Source organism: Eptatretus burgeri, chromosome 1 (genome assembly GCF_056783735.1).
Source record: "Eptatretus burgeri isolate ZD-2024b chromosome 1, Ebu_testis_v1, whole genome shotgun sequence".
Classification (NCBI taxonomy): Eukaryota; Metazoa; Chordata; class Myxini; order Myxiniformes; family Myxinidae; genus Eptatretus; species Eptatretus burgeri.
Genome location: NC_140961.1, coordinates 13,082,825 through 13,105,162, shown reverse-complemented (window position 1 = coordinate 13,105,162; position 22,338 = coordinate 13,082,825). Strand labels below are relative to the sequence as shown.

At 44.3% G+C, this 22,338-nt stretch overlaps 1 protein-coding gene across 1 annotated transcript in view; it reads right to left on the bottom strand.

The window, feature by feature from the left end:
- The window catches only part of RAB28 (RAB28, member RAS oncogene family), an 85,684-nt gene that overhangs the window by 50,660 nt on the left and 12,686 nt on the right, over positions 1-22,338 (bottom strand). The window contains exons 3-4 of the mRNA XM_085872193.1: positions 1,817-1,905; positions 850-979 (exon numbers count right to left, since the gene is read on the bottom strand). Of these exons, the coding sequence (XP_085728319.1) occupies positions 850-979; positions 1,817-1,905 (219 nt within the window). The remainder of the gene's footprint in view (positions 1-849; positions 980-1,816; positions 1,906-22,338) is intronic.

Genomic DNA, 22,338 nt, shown 5'->3' with positions numbered 1-22,338 from the left:
AAGGAGGGGGGGGGGGAGAAGCCAAAGGGAAAAAGAAGACGGAAGTCGACGATGACAAAACGAGGGATTAAAGAAGTAAAACAAAAAGGGTAAAAGTCATCAAGGCATTTTCAGTGTTACGTTCTGCTTTTGTGTATGTAGTCCTGTTCATGTTCACGTGGAAGTGAAGTCCAAACAGTTTGATAAACACTCTCGAGGCTAAGACTTACAAATCTGCTCTTTCAAGAGGCTACTTGGAAAGGAAACAACCCTGAAAACAGGCCAGGAAGAAGCACCTCATTGCAAATGGGATTATTTTTAGAGTCCCGCTACGATTGAACGTCATGTAATCAAGTGAAGCCAACCGAGGCAGCATTCCCTACTGCTTTGAAATGTGTGAAGAAAAACAAAACAGAAGATGAAGAAACAAAATACAACTACTGTAATATAAATAGCTTAGCAAGACAGGAACACAGTCATTTACTGCTTGGATCCTTCCTCGTAATGCACCAACATGCTGTACAGGAATCGGTGTCATCAGCTTAGTGGAGATTTGACATTAATCCTACTTCACTGGTTTCAAAGACTGTGTAAACATTTGGAATAGCTAGTTGAGTTTCCACCGCATGGGTGTAACTCGAGTTACAATGACTTGATTGTCACCCACAAGAAGTGTACTGCGTCTCTTACACAAAGGCACTCATTTATTTGAGACATTTCTACTTAGGTTTTGTATCTAACCGCTAATCCAGGAATTCATTGCAAACACACAAACAAAGCTCAAATCCTTTCACCAAAGGTGTGAGTGAGAAAACGCCCATAAGATCTCGACGGGTTACCGTATGCGTGTGTGTTTGTGTGTGTTCTTACTTTTGTTTCCAACCAGGGCCACCATGGGACGTCGTTCTGAGTCCGCCGCAACCTTTTGTACTGCGGTGTACCAGTCGTCGAGGTTCTCAAAACTCTGGTGGTTTGTTATGTCATACACCAGAAGGACACCCTGCATGACAGTACTTCTCTTAGGGTTATGTTTTATGTAGATCTATATATCTATGTGACGATTACTTTACAATACCGAAGGCTTTGGCAAAATATCGGACCATTACATACAGCACATCTTCGATCTTTTACATAAATTACAAATTAGTAGAAAATGGGAAAAAAAATATATCAACAGTATATGGGATTTAAAGCTGAGATCCGAGCATCATGAGCTGTGTGATCCGATGTGAACAACAGACCGATCGGTATCTTTTATCAAAAGATAAAGCCTCGGTTTGAGAAATATATATATATATATATATATATATATATATATGTATATGTGTATATATATATATATATATATATATATGTATATATATATATATATATATATATATATATATATATATATATATATATATATATATATATATATATATATATATATATATACATATATACATCTGGCACAGACATTGTGGAGTTTTGGAATAATCGTTGTAAAGATTTGGAGTAACTAGAATAATTTCAGGTGAAATGAAGTTGCAGTGGTAGTAGCAGTTGCATATGGAACAGCTCAAAGCCAAGACAATAATTGTCTTGGTTTAAAAAAAAAAGTTTTAAACAAACCTTATAACAAATGCAGTACTTGGTTTACAATCCTTAAGGCCTGACCTTTCACATAAGATAAACCAGACTCGGCATGCATCGAATGAACTTGTCAAGCCTTCAACAACGTACCAATGTTCATCTCATTGACATTTTGATGAGTCATTATCAATAAGCGGTAACAATGCATTCCACTCAACCAAACTTAACAACAGAGGGTCATCCTGAAAATATTTATACGCACATGAGAACCGTATATGTACTTGTCCAACATTGGCCCTCCAAGCGTTTGTCCCCCGATGTCCCACACCTGTAGTGTCACGTTCAGATTACCTACGACCACAAGAATGGAACATTTTCATTCATTCGCACATATTTGCAAACACTGTAGTCAGATAATGCATTTGCATGTGACAATGCAACCGGCCAGTAAAAAGAAAAACTCTTCAACTGCTATTTATAAGAACTTAGAAAGAGCGTTCAAAATTTCTTAATCAATCAAATGGACTATAATCTGGACACAGTGTTGGTGCTGTCAAAGGAATTCCTGGGCAAAGGTTGTGCCGAGTGGTTTGGTTGCGGCGGGTGGTTTGGTTGCGCCGGGTGGTTTGGTTGCGCCGGGTGGTTTGGTTGCGCCGCGTGGCTTGGTTTGGTTGCGCCGCGTGGTTTGGTTTGGTTGCGCCGCGTGGTTTGGTTTGGTTGCGCCGCGTGGTTTGGTTTGGTTGCGCCACGTGCTTTGGTTGCGCCGGGTGCTTTGGTTGCGCCGGGTGCTTTGGTTGCGCCGGGTGCTTTGGTTGGGCCGGGTGCTTTGGTTGCGCCGGGTGCTTTGGTTGCGCCGGGTGCTTTGGTTGGGTGGTCTGCCATTGCTTCACCAATAGTCAGTCAGATTAAGAATTAGCAATTCTTATCAGGGTGCCGGCCATAACTCGCCTACTCTTTGGGAAAACAAACCAAACACTATCGGATCTTTAACGTCCACCAATGATCAGTGCTGGGAGGTAGATGTGTCCTCTGACGTAATGCCCATCTGCAAAATGGCACACACATATGCTTCGCCCAACATGTGAAACACCAGGATGGTAATGGTCTAAACTGAGCTTTAACCACACTCTGTGGTGGTGTAATGGTTAGAGTTTAGACCCTCCTGACCTAAACACCATTCAGATTCCTTACTCCCTTCAGATTAGACCCATGACCATTTAGAGCTTCAGACCACTCTGACGTTTTTATATCCCTTTTCCTATCACTGACATAGGCTAACCCCCGCTTTAGCGGGGAAAATGGCCTTTAAATGCTTGTGTGTGTGTGTGTGTGTGTGTGTGTGTGTGTGTGTGTGTGTGTGTGTGTGTGTGTGTGTGTTCCCATAACTGACATCAGGACGAACTAGGGTGAGGGGGCAAAGGGGGGGGGGGAGCGGAATCTGAAAAAGGGGGTGGGGAGGGGGTGTGTGGGGTTAAAGCACTCTATGTATGGATAAATTTGTCTTCCTTTACTTCCTCTTCTCATCCAAATTTTTTGACAACTACAATGACTAATTGGTCCATCAGTGAAGTGATGGGTAGGCTCTGCGAGTTTCAGAATAAAATCAGCTGTTCCTGTAGGTTTCATCTGCTGGGTAGTGCATTTCACAGCAAAGACTCCACCATGAGCACCAAGGGGCTTTCAAAAGACCTCTGGGATAAAGTTGTGGAAAGGCACACATCAGGGGATGGGCATAAAAGTAGTTCAAAGGCCTTGAATAACTCTTGGAGCACATGCAAGACAATTATTAAAAGTAGAAGGTGCATGGTACCACCAAGACCCTTCCTAGATCAGGCCATCCCTCCAAACTGGATGACCAGCAAAGGAGGAGACTGATCAGAGAGGCCACCAAGAGGCAACTTTGAAAGAGTTGCATGCCTTTATGGCAAAGACTAGTTACTGTGTACATGTGACAACAACATACCAAGCACACAAGTCTGGCCTGCAGGGTGGCAAGAAAAGGAAGCCATTATTTAAAAAAGCCCACCGAAAGTCCCGTTTGAGGTATGCAAAACAAAACAAAGCAAAAGAAAATACTCCGGACATTCTGAAGCCAAGTGGCAAAAAAATTTGTGGTCTGACAAAACCAAGATGGGACTTTTTAGCCGAAATGCAAAACGTTACGTTTGGTGCAAACCCAACACAGCACATCACCCAAAGAACACCATCCCGACTGTGAAGCATGGTGGTGGCAGCATCATGTTATGGGGATGTTTCTCATCAGCAGGGACTGGGGCACTTGTCAGGATAGAAGGGAAAATGGATGAAGCAAAATACAGAAAAATCATTGAGGAAAAACTGCTGCCCTCTGCAAGAAAACTGAAACTGGGATGGAAGTTCACCTTTCAGCATGACAACGACTCGAAGCACACAGCCAAAGCTACACTGGAGTGGCTAAGGAATGTCCTTGAGTGGCCCAGTCAGAGCCCCAACCTAAATCCAATCGAAACCCTGTGGCATGACGTGAAGATTGCTGTCCATCAACACTCCCCACACAACTTGACTGAGTTTGAACAGTTTTGTGGAGAAGAATGGGCAAATTAACAGTGTGCACCTTAAATATCCGGGGCCTTCGCTCAAACCTTTCAGATCTTTCCATCCAGGTTACCACTGACAAACCAGACATAATCTGCCTAACAGAAACTTTCCTCCCTCAAGACATCTCTAACTCCCCGGTATCTCTCCCTGGTTACTCCCTTCTCCGGTATGACAGACCTGAGCCTCGTCCTGGTGGAGGAGTTGCTCTCTTCATCAAAGACTATTCCTCACTCTCCATGCACTGCCCTTACTCCTCCACACCCCCAGGAATACCTCTGGCTGCGGCTTCCCCTCCACTCCCACCTCATGTTTATATGTGTACTGTACCATCCACCAAACAGTGATGACACCATTTACACCTCACTATCCGAAAACATGGATCAACTTCTATCTTCTCATCCAAACTCTCTCTTCCTCTTATGTGGCAACTTCATTTGTCATCATGCCAGTTGGCGAGGTGTGGGTACCTCTCGCACCTGTCATGGCACTTCAGTAAAAGCTTGCTGCGACTCATTGGGACTGACTCAATCGGACAATTTCCCTACCCGGATCTTAACCAATGGTACTCTATCTCTTATGGATTTGATTTTGACAAATTTCCTTGAAAATATCTGCTGCTCTTCCTCCGCTCCGATTGGTTCTTTTGACCACGTCCTTGTCAAAGTGGACATCTCTCTGGCTATTATCAGAGAACCACCTCAGCGCTGTCGAGTCTGGCATTTCACTCAAGCCGACTGGCAGGGTACCCTAGCAGCCATCAAACTTATAGACTGGTCTCCCATCGCTACTTTCTCCAACATAAACTCATCCTGGGAATTCTTTCAAAGAAACTTGCTCTCCCTCATGCCCAGATTTATCCCCTCTCGTCTTCAGTTGTCATACCCTTCCTCGCACCCTTGGTTCACTGAAGCGTGTGGCGAGTCAGTTGTCCTGAAACAACTTGCCTTTGCCTCATCGAAAGCAAACCCAACAGAGGGTAATCTCAGTTCCTCCCATAAAGCTTGGAACAAGTGTGTATCTACACTCAAGAGAGCCAGAAAACAACATCTTTCAAAGCTCAAGTCTGAACTTTCAAACCTCTCTCCTTCCTACAAATCCTGGTGGCGTCTAATCAAATCTGTTTCTGGTGTATGTTCCCCCTCCATCCCCTCCCTTACCCCAAATGGCCGCATTGCTGATACCGCACGTGAAAAGGCTGAATGCCTAAACTCAGTGTTTGCATCGAAATCTTGTGTCCAAAACCCATCACTTTCTGTACCCACTTACCCAGTCGCACCCAACTGTCCCTGGTCTCTGTGTCCTTTTCTCCTGACAAGGTGGAGAGCTTGCTGTCAAACCTCGACTCAGATTCTGCAACCGGTCCAGGGGGCATCAGCACACGTGTCCTAAAAACCTGCTCCTCTGCTCTTGTTCACCCTCTCTCTGTTCTATTCACCTTCTCATTTGCTCAAGGTCATCTGCCTTCTGCTTGGAAATCAGCAAACATTACCTCCCTGCTTAAAAAGGTGCAAAAACAGATCCCTGCAACTACAGACCAAACAGCCTTCTCCCAATCATCAGCAAGGTTATGGAATCCATCATCACTTCAGACATTAAATCCTTCCTCTTCTCCAATGACCTGATTTCCGATCATCAATTTGGTTTCAGACCAGGTCACTCTACCCTGGATATGCTGCTTCTGCTCTCCCAACAATGGATGGAGGTCCTCAATGCCGGACATGAAATCAGAGCCATATCCCGAGACATATTGCGTGCTTTTGACATGGTCTGGCACCCTGCCCTGCTCACCAAACTCTCTTCCTATGGTATCCAAGGCCATCTCCACTCATGGCTCGCAGACTTCCTCTCCGGTTGCAGTCAACGTGTGGCCCTAAATGGAGTTGTTTAATCCCCTCTTCTTGTCCAGCTGGAGTTCCTCAAGGCAGCGTTCTGAGCCCTGTTCTTTTTCTGGTTTTCATCAATGATCTCTCTGACTCTCTGAAAATCCTCTTTATCTCTTTGCTGATGACTTCTCCCTCTGCCGTACAATCTGTCATCCCTCAGACCGGCATGCAGCAGCTTCTTCGCTCACTGCAGATCTGGGTAAAATCACAAACTGGTCCAACACGTGGAACATGTCTTTCAATCCGGACAAATGTTGCACTCTCACTATGACTCTCCGAAAGGACCGTTTAGACCCCCACGCCCCCCCCCCATTCACTTTCTCTACAATCCTCTGGAAGAAGTCCTTTCTTTCAAGCTTCTGGGTCTCAATATCTGCCATGACCTTTCCTGGGAAAGCCACATTTCCAACCTGGCCTCCAAAGCCAGTCGCCGACTGGGAATCCTCTGTCGTGCATAGTCCTTCCTAGGCCCACCTGAGTTCCTGACCACTTTCAAAGCTTTCGTCCCCAGCCTGATGGAGTACTGCTCTCCCCTCTGGGCTGGTGCTCCTGCCTCCCACCTTTCTTGGCTTCATGCTGTGGAAACCAAGGCATTTCGGATCATTGGCATCTCCCGCGATGAGGCTGTCTTTTGGCCTCTCACTCTCTCACCGCAGGCTGGTCGGTGGTCTTTCTGTCTTCCACCGTCTCCTCTTGAGTCCCCCCCCCACCCCGCTCTGTCTGCGATTTGTCCCCACCATATTTCCGCAGGGCGCTCAAGGTCCGCCAACAACCCCCTTCTGCTAAAACTACCAAAATCATGAATCAGTGCTCACCTTCACTCTTTCATTCCTCTTTTTCCCCACCTATGGAATAAACTCCCTCACTCTGTTCAATCCCATTCTTCCCTCCAGGCCTTCAAAACAGCTGTTCACCACCACCTCTTATCATCCCCCATCCAAATTCTCGATCTTTTCTACCCCCGTAAATCCACCCCAAATACACCTCCTTCAAATTCCCTGTTTTCCTTCCTGAAAGTCCCTGTAATGTCCATCTTGTATTCCCCATGTTCCCCATCCCATCTCTCTCCCTTCCACAGATCTCCTAATGTCTCTGTTCCCCACTCCCACCCCTCGTCTCATGCCCCCCCCCCCTTGCGGTGCATTGTGTGTTAGCTCTCACACGAGCCTCGACAAGGAATACAAAAAAAACAAAGTATTACCCAATCAAGGCGTGCAAAGATGGTGGAGACCTATCCCAACAGACTCACAGCTGTAATTGCTGCCAAAGATGCTTCCACCAAGTATTAACTCAGGGGGGTGGACACTTATCCATCCAAGATATTCCAGTCTTGTATTTTTCATTAATTTTTCACTTGGAAGTTGTGGGTTACGATGTGCAAATAAAGGTGGAAAAGTCTGATTTAATGCAATTTAATTCCAGGCTCTAAGGAAACAAAAGGTGCAAAATTTGAAAGGGGGTGTGGACTCTCTATAAGCATTAGAAACACCAATGTTTCTCTCTCTGTGGCTTTCTTTGTTCCTAATGAATGGCTGCATCTTTTAAGTTACAAACTCCAAACTCGTGATACAAATTCAGGTTTGTGTGGGTGGCAACATATGCTGTGTTGCCGCAGCCTGATGTGGGGGTTTGGGGGGCTGTGGAGCATAAATTCTATGCGTAAATGTGTACTGTGCAGTGCCACCTGGTAGTGGTGGCAGAGGGTATTACAATTCCCTTTTTACCTGGGCAACGCTGAGGTTAAAGCACTCTTTGCATGGGTAAATTTATCCTCCTTCCCTTCCCCCTACACCAAAAATGGAGGGGCCTATCAAAGCCTGTCATTTTGTGTGAGACATTTCTTGAGGGAAGGGATATCAGGCTGAACAGCGGGCAAAGGAGGGTGAGTGTGGGAGCGGGATGTGGGGACAGGGAGGAGGCGTTAAAGCACTCTATGCACAGGTAAATGTCTTCCTTTCCTTCTTCTCGCCCAATTTTTTTGGCAAACAGGATGGCCAATTGGTCCGTCAGCAAAGTGACGGAAAGGTTCTGCTAGTGAACTATAAAAGGATATGTTTACTGAGCCGAATTGGTCCATCTTCTTTTTTAAGCAACATTTTCTTCGGAACTATTAACCCTCCAAATGTATGTCACTCTGGATCTGCCCCCGAGTTTACATGGTCTCACTATAAACGATGTTCCAGGTTCGTCGGCCTGGAGCATGTTCAGTCCCTCGCCTTATCCAGAATTCATTCTGGTTGGTAATGATGCGCAGATCGAGTGGGTCTCCTACTCTACTCATTACAACGAACAGCTGTCCACGTGTAAAACACTGGTGGGAAGGAGGACTCCACAGCTCTGCAGGATCTGACCCTGGCTTGTGTTGATAGACATTGCAAAGGCTGACCTGACCAGAAACTGTTATTGGCAGAGTTGGAAAGGAAGATCCATGTCAGATGGAAAGGAAGAATTCCAGGAATAAGAAGAATAGACCTGGCACACTCACCACTGGGCTTCCACTCCTCAAGAATATGATCAGTGACCTTGGTTAAGATGTAACGTGTTCCATTACAGTGGCCATTGCGAGGATTGAGATTTCGCAACAATATGATGCGAGTGTTAACCTTCGTGAGGTCTTGTATGGTGGCAGACCGGTAAGATTTACTGAGTTAAAAAACTCAGGTGGATAAAGGGCAGCTAGGTGTTCATCGGCCAAAGAATCGACACATTTGAAGATGAAAGTGTCACCCGACAGGCAGTCCATGACCTTACTGTTGAGAAGATCAACATGTTATTTGTTATGGTTAAAATCACACGTGAAGCTGACCATTCAGAATTTGTACAATTGGACGGTTCTTCAAGTCCGGCATACACATGGTTTATAACATTATCTTCCGCGTTCACACAAAGAGCAGATGGCATTGCAATTACGTCATCGCTAAGGTTACCCTCCACCAAAGGCAGGTGCACCTCACCCAGTTACAACAACCAATCAGCATAATACTCGAGTCGTTTATGACTTCCTTCATCCGCATCATCAAGTAGATTGAGCACACTCAGATTTCTTAAAGTTAGCATCATGCAACATCTCCACAATGGAGAGTTTTTCATGCAGGCGTTGACGATGTTTGGTCACCTCCTCGTTGGACGACTGGAATAATTTGACGATGATCTCCAAGATTAAAAGTTTTCCGCCAAGCAGCAAGGAATCGTTCACCGTGATGTCTTGAATTGACCGATCAAGAGCCTCAATAAGAAAATGATGGTTCAGAGGAGTCTCGTTGCACACCAGCAAGGCTGCAGCCTCAATAAGATGATCAGTAGTGTCCTGTGGTGTCATGTTGCAGGTAGAATTATCTTGAGGTGGGATTGGCCGCTTAAAAAAGGGAGTGTGCAGTCGCCCAAGCTTAAATGTTTCCATACTATTTCCGAAGGAGCTGTAGCAAAAGCAATTCGATCCTGCTTTCCAACATATGCCAGAATAAGATTTAAAAGAAACGTCTTTCCTGTTCCACTTGGTGCATCGATAAAGAGGATGCCACTTTCTCTGCCATCAATTTTGCTTTTGATGGCTTCAAAGGCAATAAGTTGATCAGCGTTAAGATGTATACGGTCAATGAGGAAGTCATCTGCTTCAGGGTGCATTTTCTCTATGCCAAGGTTGTAATGATTACGCAGGTGACAATTTCCTTGAGGAAGACCAAACTCGAGTGTCGGTCACACACGGTGCTCGACCTGATCATGAAGCATGCAAGCCACATGCTAAATGATTCCTGAAGAGCTTGCCCGGACAGTTCCTGTCAATGATAATAAAAGTCACGGAATACATCATCAAAATAGTCATTGTACAGCTTTAGGGGTTCTATCGGTTCAAAAACAAGTAACATTTTAAAAAAACAGGTAAGCATGATGACGACTGTGTACGTGCAGCTTCAGCTAGACACTCAATCAATTTGTTGTCGTCCTCAAGTAAGGTTAGAAACTGGTAAGGAGGAGGAGATTGGGACCATACTCCGTGCAGAGCATTGGTGCTGCTTAAGCAGTCTCCTTGGCTGTTGGACACAATCCTGGATGGATCGCCACTCCGACACAGTATACCAGCATGCTGGCACTCATTTTGCCGACCTCGGAAGGATGACAGGCCGAGTTAACCCCACCTGGTATCAATTCAACAGCTGAGCGGGATTTGAACTCAGGACCCAAGGATACAAAGCCCACCACTCTAACCATTAGGCCAACACCAGACAATAACTGGCAAGCGTGCTTGAAGATCTCGCAGACTTGTCCGTTGATTGTCCGCAAACCCTCGGAGTTCGTAGCACCAGTCTGCTGATGAAGAGGAAGACACAGATATAAGATTTCTCCTTGGCTTGGGTGAACAGTTTAAACTATTTCTATTGATCTAGTGGGACCAACTCACTGTTACCAACGATTTTTCTTCCAGGTGAAGTGTTCATGGAAATTGCAATAAAGGATGTTTCTAACAGCCACGTCTTTAGAGTTCATCACAAAATAGGCAGTTAGCGTAGTACTTGCTGCTGCAGCGAACACTCAATCTGGATTGGCAGGGCTAAATGTGACATTCAGCAAATGAACAAAATTGTTGAACTGCCGGGGAGAGGTCTTGCATTGAAAACCCAAAGATTCTCCATCCTCCTTCTGAGGCACGAACAAATCAACACTGCTCGTACTATCTGATCTCATCTTCGCATTCATCGATTGCGACTCGGACCTGATCAATGCTTGTGGCAAAGCAGATTGTAGTCCGGTCAACACCTTTGGTTATGTATTTGTAAAGGTGTATGACAGCTCTTATTGAGACGCAGTATTCCACATTGATATGGGCATGATATTTCAGTAACAACCATGGATTGTAAGGCACGATGCTTTGGTTGTACACTTTAAATCCCTGCCAGATACCCTCACCTGCCGCCCATAGCTGGACTTCAATGAGGGCAGAAATCCTTTGGGAATTTCTTAGAACAGATGCCGAAAACAATGCATGGGCAATTCGGGTTCAGCGCTCTGCAAGGTCCATGCAGCAAGTATTTTCTGACTGATTCAAAAAGCTCTTGCGATCATGGTTGAGCACGGTCAGTGAATTTAGCACTGACAACTTTGTGTGTTAGTCTAAATGTGCTGTTCAACTTCGAGAATAATCAGCAAATGGGCGTGAGGCAGCCGTAAGCAGAGAACGTAAGCTCTTACACGACTGAGTACACAGTTTGTGATGTCAGCTTGGAGGTGATGCAACTTACTTTTGAAGACTCTGGCAGTCAAGTCAGGTCAATCAGCAGCCGTTTGCCCATTTTCCAGTTCACTGACGATTTGTGCCAACACACATTGCGGGTGAATGTGATGAACAGTGCTGGTTTTACAAATTTTGGGACAATTGCCATGGCATCTTGATAATTGCTTTGACATAAATTGTGGGCCACCCATGAATGTAGAAGGAAGAATCTCATGATGACCAGCATGCTCAGCATCCCTTGCAAGATTAGCATCTTGCAGGCCATTGTATAGGGGGCACACAGTTGATGTGGGTTGAAATGCAGACAGTGCAGCCAACTGGTTTCAATTTTGGCCCACATATCGATGCAGAAGTGCTGAAAGTCGTTTGCAGCTGTGCAGGATGTTAAAGCTTCCCTGATGTTTCATCAACTGGTAGGAATACAATTGTTTAGTAGTAACAGTACCTCGACAATTCTGAAGAAAATTTGGCGATGGAAACCATCAGTGCCATGTGGAAAAATAATTGGGTAACAGAGGAGATCATAGCTTTGATGATCATCCCTGAAGTGCTGCAAGCAAAGATCCCTGTTCCCTTATGCACAAAAGGTACACACAACCATGCGGCTCCTCTCCTGTCCTGTATCACCCTCAGAGGATTGAGGTAGCAGTATATCAATCTCATTGCTGGTCAGTAGATTATAGCATCCAGCATGTTTGCCTATCAGGTCAGCATGGAAGTCTTCTGTCAGCATGATAGGAAATTGAAATGTCTGAAAGAAGGTTTCCAGTTTCAATCTACTCCTGGACACCCCAAAAAGACAAAAGATAGTTGTTTGGGAGCATTGAGAAGCATTTCTGACAGAGTTCAATAAAGATTTTCCTCTGACTCGCAGTTGCTTTGTTGGGAAGGAGGAAGCCGCTGCACACAAATTTGGACTTTATCTTCAACATCATAGAAATATGTCTGCAGACCTGCTGATTCTTGGCCATCAGCATTCCTCGTAGGACCCATCAAATGAAAAACCACGCCGTGGATTCGAAAGTTGGCGCTCCCTCGAAAGATGGTCACATCTGTTATTTTCATGTTGGCCAATGACAATCCTGCGTTGAATTTCCTGATGTGTGATCACCAGTAAGAAGATGATGAAGTTGAAGTGGTGGATCAGGAATATTCGGGAAGCGAATCTTGCCAGACAGACATCACATACTAAATTGTGGTTCCCTGGTGGGTCTGTCAACATGCTCATCTTGCCACATCAAGGCGTTGCAGAAACCACATGATTGATCCATCATACCGCAGGTATGCTCATATACAGCAAGATCAGAAAGAGCAATTTCATCGAGATTCTGTCACCGTGCCACACAAAATGATTGCATAGAGCGGCATTGTCGCTGCAAAAGATTCCTGATGGCCTCATCTGCAACATCTTGACGCTGATTTTCAGGAAGCTGGTGTTGAGCTGCATCAGTGGCATGTACATATTGCAAGCAAGATGGAGACATAGCAACATGTGCCTGACCAAGTTGAGCTGCATTGGTTTCATGCAGATTGCTGACTCAATGTGCCAAAATTGGCACGGCGCCATTATTGATAATGTCATGTCAAATCACGAGGGCATTGTTCAGCAACATTGCGATGAACAAAAGTCTTTCGGGTACTTTTGGGCATTTTTGGGGCTTGTATAATGAGTTTAACAATTGAACAAGTCTGGAGACGGCGATGGTTCACGAGCAATGTACACGGTTCACCTTTTTTATTTTTTGACCTTCGAGGGGACGCCACGGGCAAACTGGCGGGAATCGTGAAAAACGGAAATGATGAAAGGTGTAGTACTAAAAGAGCACTACTTGCATACCAACTTTCATTCGAAAGAGTTGAAAACCCAAGGAGCTCGATGCCCAATTTATTGATTTTTTTGACATTTTCTAAGGTCGTGACCTTGTGACCTTGACCTTGGGACAAAAATGAAAAAAAAAAAAACGAGCTCCGTGGGGCTATGCAGGTGCCATTAGGCTAACCAAATACCGAAACCCCTGCCAGATTCGACAAACCCCCTCGGAGAAGATGCAACTTGAAATCAGCTACCCCCTAAAAACACGTTTTTGGGGCGTGGCTCCGCCCATAATGGGCGCAGCACGCCCATTCTCAGGAAAACACAACTAGATCATGATATAAACCTCCCACCCAAATTTTATCAGGATCGGATCAAAACCCACGGAGCTATGCTCGGGACAGACAGACACACACCCATAACGAATATAGTGGTCACTTACTGACTCGTGAACCAATAACGAATATAGTGGTCACTTACTGACTCGTGAACCAATAACGAATATAGTGGTCACTTACTGACTCGTGAACCAATAACGAATATAGTGGTCACTTACTGACTCGTGAACCAATAACGAATATAGTGGTCACTTACTGACTCGTGAACCAATAAAGAAGAATGGATTTGAAGTATGCTACTTAGCTGTCACCTGCAGTCATGCCAGCAATGCTGCAGTCAGGACAAAGGGAATATGCAGACTACAGTGTTACTGCAACAACTGTCATGCAACAATTAAGAAATTTAAGCAAATTAATTACAGCTTGTTATCAGTCATCAGAAGTGGGTTCTGAAATAATACACTGCTTCTCAATGAGTCATGAATAATTATACACCACACTTTAATAGAGTAACTTTGCAGTCACGACAAAGGGAATACAGTGTCACTACATTAATTGACATGTAACAATTAAAAAAAAAAATGAATTAGTTACCAGAAGTGGTTCCTCAAATAATATGCCGCTTTAATAATGAACGTTAGGACGGCATTATTATGCCGTTGTGGTGCGACATATTAGGAAGGTTGTGTTATTAATTATTACGATGAAAACGATATTATGAAATTTAGGCTAATTAGTTACAGCTGGACCTGCGGAACTTCAAAGGTAAACGTCCTTGTTGTGAATAGGCAATTTGAGCGCAGCCTTACACTCCGACAGAAAAAAAAAAATGCAGGCAGTGGATATAAAACTGAAACGCTGCATCAATTGCTCCGCACAAAAAATGTATATAATTTTTTTTTTAAAGGACCTACAGAACTTCAGCGGGAAAATTCCTTGTAAACGATGGGAGAAGACCTTTATTTGATCCCCCCCCCCCCGAAACTCCAACTCTCTCCCACAACCCAACCTCCAACTTTCTCCTCCCAACCCCAGCAAATTAGTTATGGCTTATTTGCAGTTATCAGTACACTGCTTCTACCGAGTCATGAATAATATACTGCTTTAACCTTGTGACTTTGCAGTCACAACAAAAGGGATTACATCGTCACGATTATCGTTCCTATTATTATTATCAGAATACCCACCCTACAGACAATCTTGTTCCAAGCATGCAACATGTTCTTCTGACGCATACCTTTATTTGGGCAGTGTATAGACAACTGGCAGCTCTGTATAGGCAAAAAAAAGAAATAAACCACATTGCATGCATGGAGCAAAAACATACCCACTGCTTATAAGCAGGGGTTCACACATATTTTCTTTATTTGGTTCTCCAATGAGTACCAGCAGAAATGGTTTGGTACTCATGGAAAAAAAAGTCAGCTTCGAGCATGCTCGTCTGCTTTCCCAGCGCCTCCAAGCTTAGTGTGCTTCTTTCACCTCTGCAAGCGCTCTCTCAGAATGTCCACTCCAGACGAGACACTCACAAAGCCGATCTTTTTCGTACCGGATGCTCCTGAACTTCCTCTTCTTCATCCCTGATCGCATGTTCTCCTTCGATCTATTTTTTTTAAATCTTATCTTAAATACAGGGGGTTTCAAAAAGGGAATGATGCAACTGTAAATGTTTATTCACAAAGAAACAGAAACCTCAGGAACATGAACCAAACATTTCTTGAAAGCGTATGACATGGTATTTTCTATCACTGATTGCTATTGCAGTAAGGCCAAAGTCATATTTGCTCTACGGCGAGGATTCGGTGGCCGTACGCCCTCTGAATTGACAGAAACATGCGGTGGCCGCAGAGGTTCTGCGGTGGCCTCAGGGTGGCCCTACACCATTTGGCTATCTTTTACAGTCCGTAGGGGTCGCCGTGGAATTATAATGCGGAGTTATAACTTTTTTTTATTTCTACGTTCGCCGTAGCAATTCGACAAGCCGAAAAAAAAAAAATGAACCCACTCGTTACCGTCCGTCTGGCCGCACGTTCGCCTTAGGGCCCCCCTGTGGTCGCCTTGCAGGCACCTTGAGACTTCCTTGCGTCTGCCTTGAAAATTCTATGGCCGCCGCAGGGCCCCCTTAAAGTCACCATGCGACATCAAATCAAAGACCATACGGCAACCCCACGTTTTCGATCTCCACGATTTCTAAATACGCTGTGCGGCTCCCCGAAAAATAAAAACATGTCACTGCTACATTGTGTGACCGTGGAAATACTGCGGCCGCCGTGTAATTGCTAGTGGCCATAGATTTTGGAGACCCCACAGCCGCCATGGCAAATGTGATTTCGGCCTAAGTCACTGCGAGAGTTAGTGAGAGTGCAAGGTCTGAAATTGCCATGAATGCAAAATTCTTGTCATGGACGTTCTTGATGTGTGCCCTCAGACAGGCATTGATCCTGACTCCAAAGTTCTGTCCAACTTTCCTGTTTGTCTCATGTGGCACTGCCTGGAGGTAGTCTGACACCTCCTGCTTCAGATCATCCAGTGTGGCAGGGTGGTTGACATAGACAGAGCCTTTGGCAGCCCCCCAGAACCAGTTGTCCAGAGGGTTCAAGTCTGGACTATGGGGTGCCCAGTCATGAGCGGTACCCAGGGCAACGAGGTTGTTTCTGAAGAGCTGCCGCAGGAAAGTGATGGTGTCACCAGCTATATGCGGGGGTACACATTCCTGCATAAACTGTCATGCTGAGCTAGTTTGGGGTGACCTTTTGGGCTAGCTCATTATGGGACTTCTGGAGCATGGCCCGGTAGTGCTCATCGTGTTGTTGTCATTCTCAAACCAGCAAGGCGCTCGCGTTCCCCATCCGGCATTGAAGGCGCAGAAGCAGTGACATTAGGCCCTTTCCGGTACCTCTCACTGATCTCCTTAGGTGGTTCTGCCCCCCCCCCCAGGTGTCTCCATATGATTTAGTCTCACACCACAGAGCCACGACTTTTGGCCTGCTTTACTGTCAATGGCATAGTTGAGCTACGGAGCTAGAAATCCCAGGGAACAAATACCACGATAACACCACCAAACCGTGAAAAGGAAAATGGTATAGGTCACAAAACGAAGAAATGACAGGAAGTCAAAGTTGTATCAATCTTTTTAAAACATCCTGTATTTTGGCCTGTCTGTTTGTCTGTCCTTGATGCATGCACAAACCATTTGACCTAGAGCTTCCAAATTTGGCAAGGGAACCTCTTAAGGGATGAAGAGGGAACACAGAGTCGGTCAGCCTGTCAGTTTGTCTATCTGTTTCTCTTTTATGCAAGCACAAACCATTTGACCTAGAGCTACCAAGAAAACCATTTGACCTAGAGCTTCCAAGAAAGGAGTGCGTAGTGTACCGGGCTCTGCAACAACACTGCATTTGACTGTACCTGCAGTTTGATTTGGTGCAATTCCAGATTTCGGTGCATTTTTTCCAAAAAATCGGTCCCATCATTTTCTGTCACATTAGGTCCCGTCATGTGCGTAATGGTTGATAAAGGAAGTTAATGTGGCAATGTTTTTTTTGCATTTTTTGAAAATCCCAACAACTTTACCATGTCAACAAACAAACGGGCAAGTTTGGGGCAGATCTACATCAGCAGCCAGGAAAAAAAACAACCCAGAAGCAGGAAAGCTCACAAGAAAGACAATCACGTCTTGAAGCTGACTGTGAACGACATGCAACAGCCAGAGAAAAAAAAATCGATTAATCAAATTCAGCCTTTTGTTTTAAACTTTATTTTATATAAAATGGGGAAATAATGTGAAATTTATCTTGGGTAACACTGGGTATCTCAGCTCGTATGCTATAAACCTGCAATATAACTTGTAAACTGTAATTTTATCGTTAATAAACTTAATTTTGAAATCACAGTGTATCAATTATCATAATTATCACAGAACAATCTTAAGGCCCGGTCACACCTTGACGTTTTAGCCAACGTATGCCGATTTTTGAATTTTTTTTCTAAAACGCTGGCACACGTTGTATACGTTATGGGTAAGTTTTGATAACATTGAGAGCACGCTGAAAAACACTGCCATACGACGTTGTACGTTGGCTTTAAACGTTGTACTTTTCGGTTGTCCTCAAATTTTTTCATGCTTGAAATTTCACGACGTATGCCGGCGTATGACTCACACGTTCCGCTACGCTGGCCACAAGTTGTATGCACGGTCTGCGATCGTTGACAGACGTCAACACATGCTACTTGTAAGTTAATCATAAGTTGAGACACGCCGAGATAATGTTTAGCGTACCCGAAACTTATTTCTAACCTATGATTAACGTGTTGTTGGCACGTTACGCGATTGTTGCCACACATCGACAGACGTTACTTTTAAGTTACTCATAGGCTGAAAGACGTCGGTATAATGGATCGTCCTTGCGTCAACGTCCACGGCCACGGCCAGGACACTTATTTGCAGCATTCTTCAAACTTTTCTTCGGCATGACGAGGATGTTCACACTTCGATGTCTAGCTTGGCTATGATTCCAATTGTCCATCGGCAGCGTCTATTTAAAATAGTCGAGTTTGAGCGTTTTAACACGTTCAGAAAAAACGCTTCAAATTTCCAAACCCCAGCGTCAAAAAACAAAGGCGAGTGACAGCAATTTAAACCGTTCATTGTAAACAATGAAAATAGCAGAGTGGTACCGTTTAAAAGTCGTTGAGTGTAAAAAAAAAATCGAATTGTTGAGCGCAAGCGTCTACATTCAATAGTGGGGTTTGAGCGATTTAGCACGTTCAATAGAAACGATTAAAATTTCTGAGCGCCAGCGTCAAAAAACAAAGGCGAGTGACAGCAATTTAAATCGTTCATTGTAAACAATGAAACTAGCTGAGTGGTACCGTTTAAAAGTCGTTGAGTGTAAAAAAAATCCAATTGTTGAGCGCAAGCGTCTACTTTCAATCGTGGAGATGCAGCCATTTAAATCGTTGAGTGGCAGCCTATGACCCTACCCGTGGACACGCGGACACAAGGACGATCCATCATAACCCACACCCTCCCCCTCACACTCACCTACAACTGCCAACATGAACAAACTACTACTAATACTAATACTGATACTGATACTGTTACTGCTGACATGGACATCGACTCAAAAAGGAACTCGAAAACACTGTTGGGTTCCCCTTTTATGAGCAGCATTTTTATATACCAATTCCCAAAACCGCTGGGAACACGTCTTTATATGGCAGTTGTAAGCTAGAAACATTCATTTTTTTTTTGTCGACCGGAAGACGTCATTGGAATACATCTACATACGTCGATGTGTGTTGGGACTACGTAAAGAATTGGTTCAAAGCACGTCAAACATAAGTTAGAAATAAGTTTCGCGTAAAAAAGACATTACCGCGACATGTTTCGACTTATGAGTAGCTTATAAGTAGCCTTTGTGGACGTGTGTAAGCGTCCGCATATCGTGTGTAAAACTTATCCCCATCGCATGCGGAACGTGTGTCATACGCCGAGTACGTCGTAAAATTTTGAACATGTTTAAAATTTCTTGACATACTCTACTTACTACGACGTATGATAGCGTACTTTAGCGTTCTACTCACGTATACCAAACTTACTCATACCGTATTTGACGTGCCCCCAACGTTTTAGACACATTTTTCTTAGGTTGGCATACGCTGGCAAGTTCGCCAAGGTGTGACCGCGATGTTGTCACTTCCATTTCTACGGCAGTTATGATTCGAATCGTTGTGCGTCAGCCTTTTAATAGGCTACGTCACGACATCGTCGGCGATGCGTGCAACGCGCTATGCCGAAGTTAGACTATTGTTGGGCATAGGTTGTGTAGGCCAACAACAGGTTCAGCATTCGTTGGTATAAGTTATCTATAACACAACGAAACGTTCTGTGTCCATTACTAATATGTTATGCATACGACCAACTCGTTATGAATACGTCAGAATCTTAAAAAAAAAACATCAAAAGTTCAACGTCAGCCAGCGTTTTACATACATTTTAATACGTTGCCATCGCTGGCTAAAACGTCAAGGTGTGACCGGGCCTTTACCTGCACTTGCAGAGAAAACCTTGTCTTCCTCTTCACTCACGTGTTCGTAGATCTTTCTTTTTTTAATCTTATAAGTTATATTATAACTCCAGGCAGTGCCACATGAGACAGACAGGAAAGTTGAACAGAACTTTTGAGACAGGATCAATGCCTGTCTCATACATGCAAGAGGGGCACACATCGAGAACATCAATTACAAGGATTTTGCATAAATACCGATTTCAGACCTTGGCCTCTCACTAACTCTAGCAGCGACTTACTGCAATAGCAATCAGTGGTAGAAAATACCATGTCATTAGCTTTCAAGAAATGTTTCGTTCACGTTCCTGAGATTTGTTTTTTTGTAAATAAACATTTAAAGTTGCATCACTCTTTTAGAAACACCCTGTATTTAATCCGGACGATATCCGATCCTCAAAATCGAAATAATAATTCGATGATATACTTTAATTAGTCTGTGAGAGTAGATCATGGAAAATTGCATCATATAATGGATGAAATCGTCCCAAGCTCTTAATTTGAAAGCTAAAGCAGTTACAAAAGTGATGTATGCAGCGATTTTTAGCTATGATGAGCAGGCATTCAATAATATGATTGAGGCAAGTGAAAAAGAAAAACTTCATCATTAAGAAATCATTGTGGCCTGTTCCAAGTCAAGGCATTGTTGAGCAGGCCAAAAAACATGGCGGCTTCAGACACCAGTGAGGTTACCCAGGATACGCCTGAAGACCCCAAATAGAGCAGTAATCGAGGATGTGCTTGATAAAGGATATAATAAAATAAGGCTGTTCATTATTTTCAAAAGAGGTGTTTTAATTAACCAAAACACCCAATTTTCAGTCAAGCACTTCCTTGGAGTTCCATTAGTATGCATGCAAAGTTTCAGGATGCTAGGTTTTATGGTTTTGGAGTAATGGAGGACACACACACACATACACACACACACACACACTAATATAGATATGTCACTTGTACGTCTATAGTCTATACACAAGACGTCCACCCTCCCCAGTGTGTCTAAAAACCACCAACCCTGTGACCCTATATTTTATGTTCTACCCTTTGGAATCTGTCCTTTACGTCTCTTTTTAGCGTCTTGACAGGCCTCAAAGCTTTCGTTTTGGCACGAAAGCGGCTGCCAGTCTTGCGTAGGAGGAAGGGAGAGGGACCGTATAAACTCCAAATGTAACAAGTCGGAGATGGGTGGTCCTCCACCCATCAAACCAGGCCATGGTCCAATGGAAAGTGAGAGGGGAGGGGCATGGCAAGTCATCACTGACAGAAGAGTCCGAAGCCATTAAGTGAGGTGGGTGGAACGACCACAGAAGCCAGAGGAGATACCCGGACTCTGCCAAGGGAGAGCTGCACGTCAGAGTTTGCAAAGCTGCACGTCAGAGCCACACCCCTATCCAGCCAGCAACGCCTTCTCACAAGTGCCAGGAGTGTGTGCGGACCACAGCTGCTGCAAGGACGCCTGCTGCAAGGCCAATTGCAGCTGCCACCGGCATCAGTTCTTGCTGTGTCTCGCCAGCTACAGCGAGGGTATTTCTTGTCTTGTCAATCGCTTGCTGTTATCTATCTTGCATGGTATGAATGGGGCCCATCAAGTTAGAATAACTAAGGATCCTGTTCATCATTTGATCCATGGGTGAATACGATCAGTAGTGGGTAAGGGGTTGTATTTGTTGATAATTGTTTTTGCTTGCTTCTTTGCATTTCTTCCCCCGTGACCATTCTTGCTATAATTAAATACACCCGGACCCCAACATTTGTGGTTCCATCATTCGCAGGTTCTGCGTATTCGCGATTGATAAAATTTGTGACATGCTCCTACATTCATGAGAAATTGCCCTGCACATTCGCAGTTTTTGTGGCGATTTTTTTGGCACGAAGCACAACACAGTTCTAAAACATATCTTCCACGAGCCACGCACAAAGCAGCAGGATGTATGTAAAGTACAATACTGTACGCACGCAAAAAAAAATCTTCCACAAGCCGCGAACATGACCTGCTTCCGTATGTGTATTGTAGTTTCGCGACATAAACAGTTTCGCAGGATGTCTCACCAGTGTAACACGTCATTCCCCACAACGCCATCTCCTGTGAGTTACTTGTAGAATGAAAACACTAACAGCATCTATTGATGTATTCAGTAATTACCAGGCCACCACATATTTACATTACACAATGGAAACATTTCACGCATCTTTGGGTAAATCACCATCTTGCTACAAACAGCACCATCTGAGCTGTTACATTTTAAAAACGCTCAACATATAATCTCCCTGCAGATAGGAAAGACGTCATGTCCTGTGAGTTAAAGAATGGAAATGTTCAGCATATCTATTAGTGTAATTACCAGCTAGCTACATACGGACTAATTACACCAGTGATCTTCACTATTTTTAGAGGGGGTCACTTTTGCCGATGAGGCATCAGTGTGAGATGCGCCACACCACCTGAAGGACTCCGTAATGGCTGCTATTAGGCCCCACCTCCACATACTCTTCTTCGCTGTGGTTAACTGGGCGGCAAGCATAATTACTGTATTTGCATACTGCAACCATATTCTGATGTAGTGATGTTACTTTTATGCTTTGCGTTGGAGCAATCATTTGGAACCATTGTGTAAATTTGATAGCATTTATGGCAGATCATGATGGGGTGTTTTCGCATTTGAGTATTATTGGCAGCACGTCAGGGGCTGCACTTTAGGCCACCAGGGGCCGCCAGTGGCTTGCGGGCCATGCAATGAAGGACAGTGAATTACACAATGGCATCACTCACCGATCTATTATCAGCTGCCCAATACAGCATCACCCGTAAAAATCCCCCACAAACAATGCACAGACTACTCACCATGCCCTGGATCGCCATCATTCTCATTCCATT